The 18,158-nt window shown below is 42.0% G+C and overlaps 1 protein-coding gene across 4 annotated transcripts in view; it reads left to right on the top strand.

Moving 5' to 3' along the window:
* SPATS2L (spermatogenesis associated serine rich 2 like) overlaps positions 1–18,158 on the top strand; it is a 160,305-nt gene that overhangs the window by 66,213 nt on the left and 75,934 nt on the right. For all 4 annotated transcript variants that reach the window (XM_028124586.2, XM_028124616.2, XM_028124625.2 and 1 more), the window contains exon 3: positions 13,543–13,603. In XM_028124586.2, coding sequence (XP_027980387.1) covers positions 13,565–13,603 — 39 coding nt within the window. In that variant the 5' untranslated portion in view covers positions 13,543–13,564. The remainder of the gene's footprint in view (positions 1–13,542; positions 13,604–18,158) is intronic.

Genomic DNA, 18,158 nt, shown 5'->3' with positions numbered 1-18,158 from the left:
ATGTTCTTTGGCTGGATAATGACATTTTTAGCATTAGTAAAAAAAATCAGACCACCCTGATTGCTTGTCTCTATCAGTCTGCCAAGAATGGGTATAAGTGGAATCGAGGCTGTGAGAGATGGATCTTTTTCATCAAACAAGTGATCAAAACCTAATACATTTACACCTGAAAATTGCTTTAAGGTAGATTGGATGACTAACAGAAAGTCTTCCAAAGGGAAATAATATATGGTATTATATTTATTTGAGAGGCCTGTACAATATTTGAACTACTGTACCAAAACCAGTTTTGATTCAATCTTTAGAAAAATGATTTGGAAGAGATTAAACTACATATTGCTGAGGCCTATAGACCATCGTAAGCATTCAGTGCTTTCTGAACTTCCCCCAGTGTGAGTTGAGCCACAGGGCAGGCTGGAGCTCAACGCAGAGGAGAGAGGGTGAGGTGTGTGCTCTCAGGCCTCTCACGCTGCAGACTAAAGGAGTAAGCAGGCAGGCCATGAAAGGTTTACAAAGAACCCACAGCATACATATGGGTGAATGCAGCAATAGAAATCCATATCTGTGGGTAGAGTTAATAGGGGTATATAAATGGTAGGGTTAGTGGTTAAATGTGTTTAGCATTGGGTTGTGAAAACCAATTAATTTTTGTTTTCTCATATTCCATAGAAAGTGTACAGTTTCAGCCCTTGTCTTTTGGGCTGAGTATAGGTTTTGATGGAGAGGAACGAACTAGAGGGTTAGTCTAGTGACCTGGTTACCCCGAACACAAGACTTTGCGTGAGGAAGAAATAAAATAAGTAGAAGACATTGAAGAAGTTACCTGGTTAAAGAGATGGGACACCTGGGGTTCGATATAGAAAGATATGGAGGGCTTTAGTGCTCATGATTAGACCTTGACCCTGAAAATGACCAAAATATTGCAGGGTTAGAGATACCGGGGGAGGAGAATAGGGAGTGGATTGGAGGGTGTGTAAAGTGACGTGGTTAGAACAGCCCTTGCCAATGCTGGTTTTAATGGTGGCATTTAAAGTGATAACCCAGTCCTAGATGTTGAACACCGGGGAATGAATTATTAAAGGCTCATTGCAACCAATGAAGGAAAAATAAAATGAGAAGACATTTATTCCTCTTTTTCCACATCTTTACTGAACATTTAATTGTCTGAGGCACTCTGATAGGTACTTTGGAAAAGAGAAAGGAGAAGTGGAATTTATCAGAGACAGGCCTTTGAAAGGGAAGGAATTCTTTTTGTAATTCATTAAATCTATTAATATCTTGTATATTTGAAGTGCTTTAAAAGTCCTTATTAATTTTCCCATCATAGCATATTTCAGGTGACAAATTTCTATTTTTTATTACAATTAGAAATTGAAAGAAAACTTACTAAGATAATAAATATGACCTGTAGAATTTTTAGCATATCATAAGATAGTCAAAATGAGTTTTTATTATCTGTGATTACATTAGAATAAATTCAAGGGCATTAAAATCATATTCATTCTCTCTTATCCATCTTAATACAGTTACCTGAAATCAGAATGTATGAAAGGAGATTTAGTAATTTTTAAGTTGTTCTCTAATTAGCCCTAGGACTTCATTTGAACTTTGCTCTCTCTGTATTGTAACTGCTTATTGTCCTCTGAAGACGAGTACCTTAGCTATGAATTTGGTCACTGGAGCTCTGATCACATCTGGTTAGCCACACGGCAGGAAACTGTGACCTGGCCTGGGTTTCCAAGCCGTTCTGCAGGGAAGAGGTCTTCGTGAAAAAGAACATGAAAAACAAATTACCCTGTGGGCATAGTCAGAGCCCTACGAGTTTATATCCCTCTTGGCAACGCTGCATCCGGGCCTTCGGCCTACCACCCATGCCTCCCTGGAGTTGCCCTTGTCCTCCCATAAGGTGTCAGTGTCCAGGGGAGGGGAGGGTGTAGCCCTGTAAGGACAGTTTGTGGTCAGAAGGTTGCATTTCGAGGACCAGCCCAATCACTGGCTACCTGCGTGACCAGCTAGATGCTAGTCTTAGTTTCTCACCTGTAAAATGAGGATTATGGAAAAGCAACCACACAGGCTATGGAGGAATCTAGTGAGATGATTTCTCTATATTTATTTTATAACTCCTACTGTGTGCCAAGCACTGTTTTAATCACTTTTACGAACAGGAACTCATGTCATCCTCATTACCACCCAGTGAAGTCCTTATTATTATCATCCTTATTATACTGATGAGGAAACAGAGCCATAGAGAGGTGGGGTAGTCTGCCCAAATCCCAAAACTAGTAAGAGGAAGAATTGGGATTCCAATGTGGTAAATGTTAATTATTTATTTTCTGTCATAAGAAGATAAGGAAGAATCTGAATAGCAGAAAATAGGCAGTTTCCTCTCTGCAATCATTTAGGGGCCCAAGATGCTGTGGATGTTGACAGAAGCACCTTAATTCATGCCCACGCCTCTACCACTCTACCACAGGGCCGGCTGTGCTGGGGGGGGGTGTCCTTGGATGACTTTGCCTGTGGGTGGTGACTGACATGGGCTCTGATGCTGGGGACCAGGACAGGCCTGACCCTAAGGAGAAATAACACCTTTCTGAAAACATGTCGAATTCACATACTAGGTTTTTTAAAAATCAAACCAACAAACAGAGGTAACATATCCAGGACTAACTTGCCTCCAGGTAGAACAGGCCTGACACGTAAGAAAGCCTCCATTCTGCCTGCCACTCCCCCCCGCCGCCCCCCGCCGTTGGTGGCTATCCCCACCCCCACACACCTCACATTAGCTTTTCACTGGTAAAGACTGAACCTTCACCATGAGAATTTCATTCCTCTGGATGAGAGCATGACCCCTCGTAAAATGTATATACCCATGGACATGGTAGTACATGATTCATTTAGTGCAGAATTAGCCAGCAGATGCTTCCAGTTAGGTCTAGAACCAGGAACAGGTTTTAGAAGGGGGAGGGGAGAGAGCAAGCCTCAGGGTGCAGTGCCAGGAATGTTTGCTAATTGATTGATATGCCTGCAGTAGTGTCACAGGAAGATTAGAAGCCTTTAGCAGATGACCATACCCAGAAACTGACCTTTGGAATGATGACTAGAGTCCCAGCCTGTACTGTCCCTCAGCCTCGGAGGCAGTCAGTGTAAAGGTTGCAAGTTTGGTCTTAGAGCTGGGCCTTCCCTAAGATAAGAAGAATGAAGAACTGGCTATTCACTAATAGAGGCCTGAAGGCAAAAGCACTGGCCAGTTAACAAGCCATTTCTCAGGAGGTGAGTCCCTCTGTGCCTCAGGTGGCGGAGGCCACCAGCCTACTGCCGGTTACTCGGCCACACCCAGGATCCTGCTACCTACGGGTTTCTGATTCCACCTGCGTCACTATCAAGATGACTTACTGGTCATGATACAGGCATGTTGATAAAGGGAGCCGGTTGGAGAACAGGGCTTATCTGCCTGTTGAGAACGCCAGAAGCTCGGGCCTTGCACTGGGCACCTTGATTTGGAGCACACCAGGAAGCCTTAAAAAGTGAGTTGGAGTTGATTTTGTCAGAGCCTTAGGAGGAACAATAATTGTGCCAGGGGGTGGGGGGGTGTCAACGCATTAGAGGGGCTGGCTGCTGGTGGGCTCTCTCCTGTATATCAAGGTGCTGCCTCAGTTTCCTGGTACTCCTCCCGCCACCCAAGGCCAGGGCATATGAGGCGGTCATCTTAATATTGTCTTTACTCGGCCAGTGGCATTTCAAGGAAGTAGGAAAAACCCTTCTCTGCTACTTTGAGAAAATCATTAAATGTTTACTAAAAGAGCTCTGACTTCATGAATTAGGAATATTGTGAGCTTCTTGGAACAGAGATTTTTGAAACCAGACTCGGCTCCGAAAAGAGGATGGTTCCTTTACCAGGTGGTTTATTCCACGACAAATGAGCCAGCTTCCCGAGAGCTGGCTTCAAACGTGTAGCTTTTCTTTGCCAAGTTCAGTTAGGATTTCTCTTTGCCAGTCCAGAGTTATGTTGCAGAACCACAATGCATGTTTTCTCTGGAGATGAGTATCAACGTTTTCTTTATAAAGCTGCTATAAAAAGTTTTAAAAAGCATACAGCCCGCACTGATGGCAAGCCTGCCTCGAGCCCTCTGCCATGCCTGGTGTCCGCGACGGGACTCGCAGGCAGCCCAAGGGCTGCTCCGCCAGGTCCCTGAGCCAGCTCCATGCCAACTCTGATTTCCTTCTCCACCTCCTCATCTGGCCTTCGTCTGTGTTTTTGTGTACATGTCTGTCTCCATCCGGCAATCGGATTCAGGAGGTCCCAGTTGAGAGCTCAGCTCAGGCACTTACTAGCAGTGTGACTGGAGTAAGTAGCTTACTCTCTGTGCTTCCATTTCTTTTCTATAAAACGAGGCGAGCTTACTCCATAGAACTATTATGAGGATTAAATGAGTTGCTACATGAAAAGTGCGTAAGCGTTATTCTGTAACCACTGCTGGCATTCCCCTTGGAGCCTGGCACATGATAGGGGTCTAGTAAATGTCTGTCACTTAATAAGAACAAGGATTGCCCTCTGTAGGAATTGCCCATCGCTAGTCGAAGAACTGTGGGCTAGGAAAGAGAGGGTAAGCGTGTTCTTTTTCAGCATTTTGGGGAGTCTGTGTAAGGCACCTGGTGCTCAGGTGTGTGAAGACGAACTGTGCTTGGTTTTTTTGTCCACACCCCTCCGGGATCAGAGATTTGCTCAAGGGGCAGTAGGGGGGTGGGGGGCGAGCAGGTGTAATCTGCGGGAAGAGAGCCTATTTACAGCGTGCTTGGAGAGGGCAGAATTTCTTCTTCTGAATCTCATAATGCCAGTCACCTCACCTTTCCCAAGGCGTCTCTGAGGATGGGCATGTTTTAAAGACTTGAGCTGACATCACTGCATCTTGAAACATAATTGAATGGCTGGTACAAGTGGGTACTTGCACCGGGCCCAGGTCACCCACATCTCTATGGAAACGCATGCTTGCTTTCAGAAGTAGAGCCTTCCAGGAGCCAGCATCGGGTCACTTTTAGAAAAAGGCATTTATTTATATTCTCAAGCCGTCAGAGCCCTATGAAATGAAATAATTTCACATTAAATAGAAAAATCATGCCACAGCTGAATGCTAATAAAGCCTGCCACACGCCCACCCCATGTGCTTGCAGAGCCTGGGATCTGCTGCATTGATTTTAGTTGCCCTCTGCTCTTTTGCTTCCATTTGCATTCTGCTGCCTCGGGGAGGTGGTTTGACACTCTATGCAAAAATGGTTAATCTTCATTCATACGCATTTGCCAGTACTAAAATGGAAAATTCAAAGCTGGGCCTGCCATAGAGCGTGCTTTGTGCTCTCTGCTGTCTATGCGTGCAGCATATACAAGGGTGGACAATTCGGAGGACTCTGCCTCTACTCCAGTGCTGCGCTGTTGAGTGAAGACGTTTGCCCGGAGAGGTCTGAAACTTGCATCAGCACATCTTGCGCTAGATGCGCTCAAGTGATGTTCTAAGTGATTGGAAGCTTTTATCTGCCTCTGGAAGCAGGCCTTTTCAAATAAGTATTGACTGCTAATGACCTGTTTAAATAAAACATTCAATTTTCTTTCTTCTCCCCACAAAGAACTTCGTAGGCAGCGACATTTCTAAACCAAAGGCTAACCCTGCCTTTCAAAAGAGGCAGAGCCTGGGCTTTTAAATGTGAAATTTTTTCTGACATTTGCCCTTAAAATGCTTTTCAGCCAAGTTGTTCTAACAGTGAGTTTAGTACATTGAAGTGTCTTTGAATAAAAATGCAACCTTGAGGTGTTTTTTTCCCCTCCAAATTAAACAAAAAAATCTAGGTAAGTATCTTTATATGAAATTCATATTTCAGTCACCATTCTCTGTTTCATTGTTTATATGTCCTCATTCCTAATAATTAAAGCAGCTTTCCTCTGAGGAACAAGGCACTGCACAAGAATTTTTATTAAACTGTGGGAACTAAACCACGGAAGAAAGAGCTAAAGCACTTGGAATAGAAGAGAGCTCAGTAATCACAACACCAGATAAGGAACAGCGAAGGACTGAGGGAAAGGGAAGGGGGCACAAAACAGAAGGGAAGGGTTAGGCAATGGGAGAGTCAAGCCACAGAAATCCTACGTCATGTTCCATTTAGACAAAGTCCCGGTTTTGTTGAAGGAACACTGTTTCCCTCCTCAGCAGACATGCAGGTACCCCCGGTTGTGCTTGGGGGACTGGACAGTTAGTCCCTGACCAGTTTAAAGGTGATCTTTTCAGGGAAATAGCCTAGTACATTGCAGACAGCACCCACGCCTTTTATTTTTTTAAGGTGTATTTTCAACTTTCTGCCGCCTTACTTGTTGAATGTTCCCATCACTCCCAGGGCCCTTCCACGCGTGTAGTCCTGAGAGCTGAAGAGGACCACAGAGGTCATACTCTGAAGGGTAGAGTCTATGCTGCCCCAAAATGTGACTGTAGGAGTGCAGGACTTGCTGCCAAACTATGCCCCTTTGACCTATTGATTTTTGTGAGCTATAGGCACTTGAAAAACAGCAAATGCAGGCAGAGGCAGTATCTGAACTCCTCTTGGTCAGTTTTGTCAACCAGGTAAGACTGTTGACTCCCGTCCTAGGAGAGGAGCCTAGAAGTTGACACCACACTCAGACACACTTTGTCTTGAACTATTGTACCTCTCATCTCTCCTAAAAATCTTTTGCTCTCCCCTGAGAGGCCTACACCCCTCCTCCCCTTTCCCTGTTAAGATGGTATTTAATTCTGAATTCTAAGCCACGTTGGAAGCTTCCTCACTTTTCCCTCGGTATCTCCTGTGTATACATGAGGTACACACGTTAATAAACTTCTGTTCATTTTTCTCTTGTTAATCTGTCTTTTATTACAAAGGGGTGTCAGGTAAGAACTCAGAAGGGTATAGGTAAAATTATTTTTCCTCCCCTGCAACTCCAGAATCTTGTTCTGTAGCAGGAGACCTGAGGCCCTCATGCTATACGGTGACACTCTAGAACTTTCTTCAGATGTCCATCAAGATGTGGTACCCCACATAGTCAAAACTTACCTGCCCTGTTTCTCATTCTCTCAGAGCACTGCTCTCTGCTAAGGACCCATTGATGGCAGTAGAGAAGGAAATAAATTAATCTGTTGTATTCCACCTTCTTCCAGAGGTAAACCAAGTAAAAATGCAGATGTCTCTTCAGTTTATGCAGGTTAGGAGCTGGCACTCTGGGAGACTGGTGGACACTCTGTTTTGACTGAGTCTTTTTGCTGCTCCCACCAATCACATTTTCTAATTGACTACCTACCCACAAGATCAGTCTTGATTCTTCCTCTCTGAGACAGCCATGAGAAGAAGTCTCAGGAGTACCTACGTGATCACAGCACTGTGTGAGCCGTACTAGAGTCAGACACCTGGACACTTTAATTGTTTTAATTTAGAAAGAAAAAGCAGTTAAACCTCAGGCCCTGGAATGTCATGGAGCCCCTGGGCAGCATCGAAGAGCCTAGGAAGCACTTCGTTGGCTCAGGGCCAGCTAAATGCAGCTTTCTACACTCTCATCTGAGGTAGGAAGCTGCAGGAAAACAGCCATCTCTTTATAACAAGTATATTCCTGTCCGTTCCTGTGTGAGTTTAGTGGTTTTGCTCTGCAGTGTGTATGCCCTGCATAGGTACTAGGCCTACATCACCTGCCTGTCCCTCTTGAGAAGGCAATGCCTGGGATGGGTTCCGTTCTCCTTGAAGAATTCTTATTGCAGTTCATATACAGTGAGCCCCATGACTTGTTTACGATGGTTTTGAGGTGCAGTAAGCACAATGGCTGTGGGCTCCAGAGTCAGACTGCCCCAGGGCCTGCTATTTACTGTGCAACCCTCGCTTAATTACTGAATTTCTGTGCCTCAGCGTTCACATGGATAAATGGGGGATAATCATAATTTCTATTTTATAGGGGGAGGGTTAGCTGAAAAAAATGTTGAGCATTTAACAGAGTGCCTGGCATTATAAATGCTCTGTAAGCATGTTAATTATTATTAATAATATGTTGGTGGAAAGATCATTCTTTAATGTAATCTGTGGGAAACTGGCCCCCCATTTATCTATCTAGGCTTTTATAAGAATCTATGTGTTGTGTATAGTGGTTGAGATCCAGGAAGAGGCCCTTTCTTAATATTCCCAGGATGGAGACTTGAGAGTAGTTGTTCTCAAAGCTTAGAGACCCACTCAGCTGTGTGCATCAGAATACCCTGGGGGCTGGCAAAATGCTCACTGCTGAGCTGCCCCCACTACGCCAGAGCTTAGGCTTCAGTCTGTCTAGCGAGGGGCAGAAAATTGGCATTTCTAACAAGTTCCTAGGTGATGCTGATACTACCCTTCTGGGAATCAAACTAAAAGCAGCTACTCCAGGACAGGACTTGCCAATAGAAACACAGTGTAAGCCACACAGGCCATTTAAAATTTTCTAGTAGTCACCTTTAAAAAAGTAAAGAGAAATGGGCGAAATTAATTTTAATGTTGTATTTTATGTAACCCAATATGTCAAATATTATCATCTCAACACATAAATGGATCTGAAAAATATTGAGACAGTTTACATTCCTTTTTTGTTGTAAGTTTCTGAAATCAAGGATATATTTTACAGTCCCAGCACATTCCAGTTCAGCCCAGCCACATTCAGATCTGGCTTTGCATGAAAATGACCTGGGGAATTGCTTTTCTCAGGCCTCAACCCCCTCAGACCAATTGGCACTGGGTCCCAGAACTCCCTATTTCTGAAAGCTCCTCAGTTGATTCTGATGATCAGCCAGAAAGTCAAGTTGATCGCCATCCTCTTCCAACTTGCTCATTTTCCCTCTCTGTACCTTATTGTCGGGATGTCTGCCACTTACTTGTCTCCTTCAGCTACATTATGATAATTTATGAAATACTCTATTAATAACTCCAATTATGCATTATGATCTTTATGCTTTTATAAATCATGAAAGAATTTTGCGTAAATGGCCTTGAAAAAAATTGCTAAAATCATTATTTTAAAATTTTTCTTATATATTACCTCTGGTTCCCTGAATCCATGTCAAGAAAAGTGATGTAGTACCTGAGAACAAGAAAGTGAATCTAAAAGCAGTAATAGGTTTCAGAGAAACAAAAGTGAAACTTCATTCCTGTCTACACAGTAACACACGAGGGAAACAGAGTCAGAAAGCAATTTGTCATTTCAGTACCTTGTTTTCACTTTTTATGTTGTATATGATTGCGTGAGAATTAGAAATACATATATTTTTTACACTCAGAGTTTGGTAACTGATTGACATATATATTGAATTTCACTGATTTGTATTAATTAGAAATGCTGAAACATATTTGCCAGAATTTGTGCTATTCAGATTTATTTTTCATAAAGAATATTTATCTTTGTTATAAACCAATAGATTTTCTGACTGGCGTTAATGTATATTAAGTAAGATCTTTGCATAATGAGTAGTTCAGTTTGATACAACTTTGTACATGAAGTGACTAGTGGTAGCCATATTTACAGATTATTAATTTTGCACTGGAGAAGTATATAGATGATATATGAGTGATAAATTGTGAAATTCTTTTCTTTGGGATTGATATCTTTTCCTAGTAAATTTTTGACTATGGAATACACACACACACACACACACACACATCTAGAACGAAGTAAGAGATTAATCTGTTATTTCATAAATAAAGTTTCAGTCAACAGTTTTCTTGATCTTTATTTTTCTCTAGGATATATATAAAACTTAGATGATATCTGTGTATGTTTGTAATGTTATTACTGAAAGCTAAAGTACAACTTTAAGGAAAGAAATTTCAAGCAATACCTAAGCTATTGAAATGTTACATCGATATCAGAATTTCTGGTTATTTTAATTTTATATTGATTGATTGATAAGCACAGAACACGTATTTATGGATTTGAATAATTGGGCTTCAGTAACTGGTCAGTTCTGAGAACACTCTTAAGTGATAGTAGGAATTAGAAACGGGATGCTTTGCCAAGAAGTCTCAGAGATCCCTGTACTTTTCTTCTGGATTTAAAGCTCTTTTGATCAAGGTATGTTAGGATATGGGCATCAGTCCTGTCCGATAGTGATAAACTACCATGTGTGGTGACCAAGTGTGATGCAAGGGAAATAAGGAGGTCTGTTTGTCCCAAACACCTGTCACTCACAGCATTAGAGGCCTCTCAGATTAGCTAAGGGGTCTGCAACTCTTAAGTTGCCAAACTCTAGGCTTATTATTTTGGAGGAGGTGACCATATGTGTCCTAGAGGAAAAGTTCTTTAACTATCTAAGTTAAACAATTGAGGGATGCCTGGGTGGCTCAGTCATTAAGCGTCTGCCTTTGACTCAGGTTATGATTCCAGGGTCCTGGGATCGAGTCCTGCATTGGGTTCCTTGCTTAGCGGGGAGCCTGCTCCTCCTCCTGCTTGTGTTTGCTCTCTCTCTGACAAATAAATAAAATTTAAAAATAAGTTAAACAATTAAGATTCAGATCAAATTGATCAGACTGTCCAGATGGAGTTCATGGCAGAAAACAGAATCCCAAAAGAATAGAGGCACAGCACAGTTTCATTTTCATAGGGGAGAGAAAGCTCAGGAAAGGTAAGGAGCATAGGATGGCATGCCACTGTGAGGTGTGCTTCGGAATAATCCAGAAGGACTGGTGTCAAACTGAGGGTGTGGACATTTAACAAGGACCTTCAGCACACTGATGATCAACCTTGCCCTAACGTTTGTCCTTAGCGATAGAACTCAGTTTGACTGTCTAGCCATTTAAACTCTTAATTCTTTAAGGCAAACCAAATTTCTATTCAGACTAATATCCTTCATCTAGTTTCCATAACTGGAACTATAGCTGATTCCCCCATCTCTCTGTTATACGCCAGCCAGCAGAAAGCCTTGCTGTGGAGAGGGCATTGGAATCCACCTGGAACGTAGAGCCTGTAGACGCAGTGCTCCACACAGGCAAGAAGGATTAAGAAAATAAGACAGGCAAAGAACAGCCCCTACCAATATCTTTATCTTATCTTTCCATCTGAGAAACCTATAATAACCCCTTTCCATCCTCACAGCCAGCTTTTCCTTACACACACACACACATACACATACACACACACACACACACACACAAACACACACAAAATGTAATTAATCCACTGGCACCACTACCAAAGAAGAGTCTTCTTGAGTTAGACTTTGAGGTCAAAGAGAAAGGGAATTGCCAAGGAAATATATATAAGTATATATATTAAGTAAAAGAAAGGTACATATATATGTGTATGTTTTTCGTCTACAAATATAGCACACCATTCAGTGCTGCAGCCTTCTCAGATCTCAGAAATTTTCTGTCCTCAATGGAATTCTTCCCTGATTCCTCTGTGGATTATAACACTCCAGCCTTAGAAAATGCTTCACACCCAAATCCTAGACATCAAAGCAAAACAAAAACAAAATGCTTTTTCTATCAGATTTCACACATCTATAATGGCAAGATTAGATGTGTCCAGAAGATTTAGCTAATCTAGTCTAATGAAAGGAGTTGTGGCTCACAGATCTATCCTAACAAATAACACTAAATCCAGCTGTCACCCTTGATCCTTCATAGTTCCATAGGTATAACCCATATCCGCCCCTCCCCCATCCTTGTTTCCTCTCTCTCTCTCTCACACACACACTGTCATGTGCAGAAAAATCCATGGGTGTACACAGTGTGTGTTTACATGCCAAAACTTACATTTGAATAAGAAAATCAACCATCAGAAAATAATCCCATTCTCTGTTACCAGTAACTCTCAGGAGGAGCAATAAATGAGAGTAAAATTCAGGTATTATTTGCCAGCTAGTATTTTTTTTTAAAGATTTATTTATTTATTTGAGAGAGAGAGCGACAATGCAGTGCAGGGGGAGGGGCAGAGAATCTCAGGAAGACTCCCTGCTGAGCTTGGAGCCAGACTCAGGACTCAATCTCATGCCCCTGAGATCACGACCTAAGCCAAAACCCAAAAGTGGGTCACCTAACTGCCTGTGCCACCCAGGCTGCCCCCCTCCCCAGCTAGTATTATTTGCTTTCTCCCATATGCCAAGTCAGAGCATGTTGAATTTGCCATTTGGGACAGTTATTTAAATGGGAGCTGTATTCAATGGCACGGACACTCTGCAGAGCATATGGAAACGAGCTGTCTTACTGGGGATCGAGTTCTCCGAGTCTCTCCTGCTAGTGTGCCCAAATGCATGTGTGAGTGGCATTATCATTTGGAAACTTATGAAAATGAAATCTTACTGTTTATATATCTGATAATATATAATAATATATCTGTGTGGATTTCCTATTTGAGTGGTAGTAGGGTTAAGATTACATATCGCCAGGCTTTCATCCTAAATCAACAAAAGATAATGGATCTGAATGTATGTTTTATTTAAGACCTAAGTTTAAAAGAAAATGGTGTGGAGAAATCAGAGTGTTATTGCAAGTTATCCCGGAAATGTATCAACTCTAGATACTCTCATTGTAGCATGAGTCAGAAAGAATATAAGATAGAGTTTCAGTGGTTCTTGCTTGACAAAAAGCGTTAAACATGCAAATAGGGAGTATATCGATATCTTGGCCTATCCTGCTGCTAATTTCTGAACCAATCTGTTTGCCCATTTAAGTCATTTATGCTCTATTCCAAAAAAGAGATTGAAACTATTAAAGACTTAAGTTCTGTCTTCCATAATAGTGGTGAAAGATTTAGACCAGATGAGAAGAAAGAAAACACCACCACTTCTTATTAAGAATAGAGATCTTCCCTGAGTGGGTCACTTCACAAAGAAGATTGGACACCAGAGGTAGAAAACCTAAAGAGTTTAGGGAGACAGAAAGATTATAGGCAATTTTAACCCTCCATTTGATAGAGGTCATGAATTGATGGTCATTAAAGTTATGGTGAGGGAATATATAGATACGCCTTTGTCTGGAGGGATGGTCGTATGTTGATAGGTGAAAAAGCCAGTTTAAAAACAGTTATGGACAGTGTTTCTTATGTTTGAATCTGGAATCATTTATTCTGTTTTTTCCTTGAGAGCTTTGGTATAGTTACGTATATGCAGGAAAGACTCGTTAAATGTTGGTTATTTTAACTAGAGGCAAATAAGGGTTTGGGGCAGCAAAGATTGGGATGACAATGCTCAGTTAAAACAGGCACGCTTTTCCTCCTCCCCCTGTTTTTGACCACCTTTCTTTTACTCAGTAAGAAACACAGTTTGGGTGCACACCCATCTGTCTTTGTCCTTTTTCATGTCCATACAGTATGAATAAAAGACTTTACATTGTCTTCTAGAGTTACCGTGACATGCTTTTTGAACATACCTAAAACAAAGGCTTAGCTTGAACGGATTTTTACATTCTAAAATGGTATTTATGATTATGGCTGAACGGAATTGTTTACTACGTTGGGAGAAAGCATGAAAGTAACACATTGAAAAGTTCAATTTTAAAAAACTTTAACCTTTTTTCCCTTCTTTATAGGGCTCATTCCACTAGAAGCAAGATGGCTGAACTCAATACGCATGTGAATGTCAAGGAAAAGGTATGATATACTTATACATTGGCTGTAGAAACTCCAAACTGGATAGTCTCTAGCTAGTAAAAATTCAGTTACAATGGAAGAAGGGAAAAACGGTTTTGGGGGATACATAGTAAGTTTGACGCACTAGAAAACCACTCAACAGAGAGAATCCTAATGAGCATTTGCCGAATGTATGTTAAGCATATTATATTCATATTCTCACTTAATCTTGACCATAACCCCACGAAGTTAATAGTATTGTTATTCTCATTTTACAGGGGGGAGAACTGAGACACCGGAAAGTTAAGTAATTAGTCTAAGTCCATATAGCTAGTGAGCTCCAGAGCTGGGATTTGAACCCAGGCAGTGCCCTTGTACAGCTCATACTGGGTTACATCTGAGGGCTGGGGTATTATGTTACATCCCCAGAAATGGCCTCATAGAGAGATGGCCACAGCATTACCTAGTGGTTGTGCTGGATAACCTGTAACGTTTCTTTCAACACGGACAGTTCGTTACTCTGAAAATCCCCCCTTCTCATTATTTGTTGGGGGCTGATTACACTTGAAAGCCCTTCCGAGTCTTGTCCTCCTCTGTGGAGTTTCCTCCCCCTGGGGTTTCAAAACCCCTCACTTCCTATGTATACTACCTTACTCTGTTAGCTCCTCATGATCATAAAGCATAGACCATATGAGACCATGGAGATAAATTTGTCCAAGCCATTCATCTGGCACTGTGGAGACTGAGGCCCTACGAGAGATTTGTCCATAGTTGTACAGCAGAGTAGGAAGGCCTCTCCACCTTCCACAGGGCCACCTCCCACCTCCACTAGATTGTAAACTACTTGAGGGCAGGAGTTTGTCTTTCACGTCTTTGTTTCCTCACAGTACCTAAAACACAGAGTGAAGGATGGGAGCGGTAACATTTGTGGAGTCCCCAGTTTTTTTCTTTCATTTGGCAAAGATGTATTGGACTCCTCCTTTGTGCCAAACACTGTCCTAGATGCTGGGATTATGGCGCTGAACATGTAGATGAGGTTCCTGCTCCCATGTTGCTTGCTTTTTAGGACAGGGAAACGGAGAGTCCATTTTGAGACCATATAAATCCACACAATCATTTCAGATAGTGGTACAATAAGGATGGCTGGGGGAGGGGTACCTTAGGTGGGGTTGGTCAGGGCAGCCCTCTCAGAGGAGATGACACTTGAGCTGAGATGAAGACAACAGGAAAGAAACACCATGCAAAGAGCCAAGGGCAGAGCATTCCAGATAGAAAAGCAAAAGCTCTGAGGCGGGGCAATTTAATGTGTTTGGAGATCGAGTGGTCAGTGTTGCCAGAGTGTGGTGGGCAGAGGGATGGTAAGGGGAGATGAGATCAGTGAGCACGGCGGGAGCCAGTGTTGGTAGAATATTGGCTCTTTGCCTGTGTTCCTGGACCTCCACAGGATCCGTGGGTGGAATCCAGGGTTCCACAAACTGGCATGAAAAAAAATACATTTTCATCTTCCCTCGCATCTAGATGAAATTTAGCATCTCCTTCAATCATGAATGCAGGTGGAGGAAAAAAATCCACATTTGCAGCAGGAGTATCTGTGACTTTCACAACTAGAAGTCACAGATACTTTCAAATCAAATTACATTTGTTACAGATCTCCTGAAAAATGTTGTTTGTTCATCACTACTTCAGAATTACTATAGTTACTGAAACTGCTGCTACATCACGTTATTCGATGTTAATAAAGGAGCACAGTTATTACTGTGGCATAGTTTTTTATTTCAATATGAATGGTGGTTGCCTTTATAATCATATGTATTTTATTTAAAACATTCTAAGAAAGACCTCGTAGGCTTCACCAGACTGCCAAAGAGGGTCTGTGCCCCAAAAGATTTAGAATCTGAGATGGAGCCATGTAGCGCTTACTCAAAGGACAAAAGTCACTGCTGAAAGGTTTTAAGCAGGAGCATGACTTGTGTGATATATTTTTTTTTAATTTTTTTTCTAAAGATTTTATTTATTTATTATTTGACACAGAGAGACACAGCGAGAGAGGGAACACAAGCAGGGGGAGTGGGAGAGGGAGGAGCAGGCTTCCCGCGGAGCAGGGAGCCCGATGTGGGACTCGATCCCAGGACCCCGGGATCATGACCTGAGCCAAAGGCAGACGCTTAACCGACTGAGCCACCCAGGTACCCCTGTGTGATATTTTTTTTAGAGCTCACCCTGGCTCCGTCAACTACTTGCTACCTATTTTATAGATCTTCATATTAAATAACATTCTGAGGACATGGAGGCTTAAGGTGCAGTGACTTGGTCAAAGTCAGACTTTCAGGAAACGTGGAGGAGTAGGGATTCACACTCAGCTGTGTCTGGTTCTAAAGCCTGGCCTCTTTGCACTGCACTTCTACATCCCAGAGTTTTCCACCAAAGTACCCCCAGGGCACAGAAGAACAAACCTGTGACCCCAGGTCTCTGAAAACATGGCCAAAAACTTTTTCCACAACATACAGTTTATTTGGAGTCTTATGTGATTATCATAGAAATTGATGCAAATTTTTTAGTCATTGTATTCTGTAATATATTCCATATATCATTTTAGTACAAAGTTGTTTTTACTTATTGAGAATTGAGCAAAGAAGAGCAGAAAGATGTGCCCCTTTTACATCAGGGCTTCACATTCTTTCTGACTCCTAGTCACATTCTTAGGTGAGACTGTTTTCCGGTTTGAGAAGTTGGGTCCAGCACCACAGTGCTGACCAAGGATTGGCCCCTTTCCAAGTGTCTGTTGATGGATGGATTGGACAGCTCCTAAAGTTGGGTTATGGGAAGGAAAAGCTCTTTAAAGAATCCGAGTCATAGTAATTGATTCTTTGCCAAGCATGGCTAGTTGGACAGACCAATATAGTAGGCTCAGCAGTAAGAGTGTCTTATTCAAAACAGAGGTGGCGCGGCGCCTGGGTGGCTCAGTCATTAAGCGTCTGCCTTCGGCTCAGGTCATGATCCCGGGGTCCTGGGATCGAGCCCCACATCGGGCTCCCTGCTCGGCAGGAAGCCTGCTTCTCCCTCTTCCACTCCCTCTGCTTGTGTTCCCTCTCTTGCTGTGTCTCTCTCTCAAATAACTAAATAAAATCTTAAAAAAAAATAAAATAAAACCTTTAAAAACAAACAAACAAACAAACAAAAAACAAAACAAAACAGAGGTGGCATCCAGCCAGTAAAGGGTAGGAGGCTGATCCGTCAGCTCCCAGACCACAGAGGTTCAGTGTGAATGCTCCATGCATTGGCTTAGGCGCCACATCCATCCACTTGTCGTGATCACTGTCATATATGCACAGGAAGATTAACAGTAGTTGGTGTTTTTGCCATTGCACTTCAGTGACTTATCAAAGCGCGGGCATTATTTTGAAAGAGGGTGATGTTTAAGTTGTAAATATTATCAATCTGCATGACAATGAAAGTAGAACTCCTCTAACTCGGTTAGTAAATTCCATCTTCCTATATCAAAAGGTTAATAGATTTCTCAACTCAATAAAATAAATCATAATAAGCAACTGAAAATTCTGATCATTTATAATTTTACATTGATTTGTTTTAGTACATTTATTTCCTTTAGTTATTAGCTTTTATGGCCTTTGTATGATTAGTTTGTTTCTCTGTCACATGAGCAATGACATTTTAGTTCTGGAAATTAAGAATAATCACAACTGTTATGTCTTAAATTATCAATTACAAGCTTTTAGAGACCTGAGAACAGATCTGTGCAGTATTCTTGTAAATACCTAGCCGAGGACTGTGGGAAATTAATACTTAACAAAAGCCTTGTGCTGAAATGAGCTCATCAGTTACCTAGAGTGGATCCACTGTTGGATGAATTGAAAAGGAGTAGGTACTTTGGTGAGGAAATCATTTCTGTCCTCGGGCAGCTTTTAGTCCAAAGGAGAAACTAAGAACTTAAGGTTTAATATCCAAGACAACAGAAATTCACAATTGACACTCTCTGTGGCTGTTTCATTTTAAAATATCTTTATATTAGTGGATTATAACTGTAAGGATTTAAATTGGAAGTATCTTGGACTCCAAATTCAGTCTCAGTACGTCCTCTGAGATCTGACCCTGTCTTCCTTTACATCTTGTTTATTGCTGCTTTCCCGCACGCCCCCTTCCGTGCCACCATCCTGACGTTGAATGTTCTGCCTGTGGGCCTTTGCAAAGGCAGTTTACTCTATATGGGGAGTGTCCTCCTCAGGAACCTGGCCCTCATTCACTTCCCTTTCAGGAGCTCTTTCAGAGGAATATCTCCCTTGTCTTTCTTCCTGCCTCACCTGAATTCTCGTGCCCTCCTGTTCTCCTTTGAGCATCTGCTTTCTGTACCAAAACCATTATTCAGATTGTGATTGTTAGTTGTCGTCTGCCCATGCAAGACTGTGTGCTCCTTGGGGGCAGGGATTGGGCCTCTCTTATCTTCATATTCTTGGTTTTGACACATAGTTGACCCCCAAATACAATTGGATAAATGAATGGATAATGAATGAATGAACATGCCTACTTGAATAGATAAGCTCTTTAGAGACTACATTTC

The sequence above is a fragment of the Eumetopias jubatus genome, unplaced genomic scaffold (assembly GCF_037043125.1).
Source record: "Eumetopias jubatus isolate StellerSeaLion01/CBP00866 unplaced genomic scaffold, mEumJub1_p1.0 scaffold_3, whole genome shotgun sequence".
Classification (NCBI taxonomy): Eukaryota; Metazoa; Chordata; class Mammalia; order Carnivora; family Otariidae; genus Eumetopias; species Eumetopias jubatus.
This window is presented reverse-complemented; position numbering and strand designations above follow the sequence as displayed.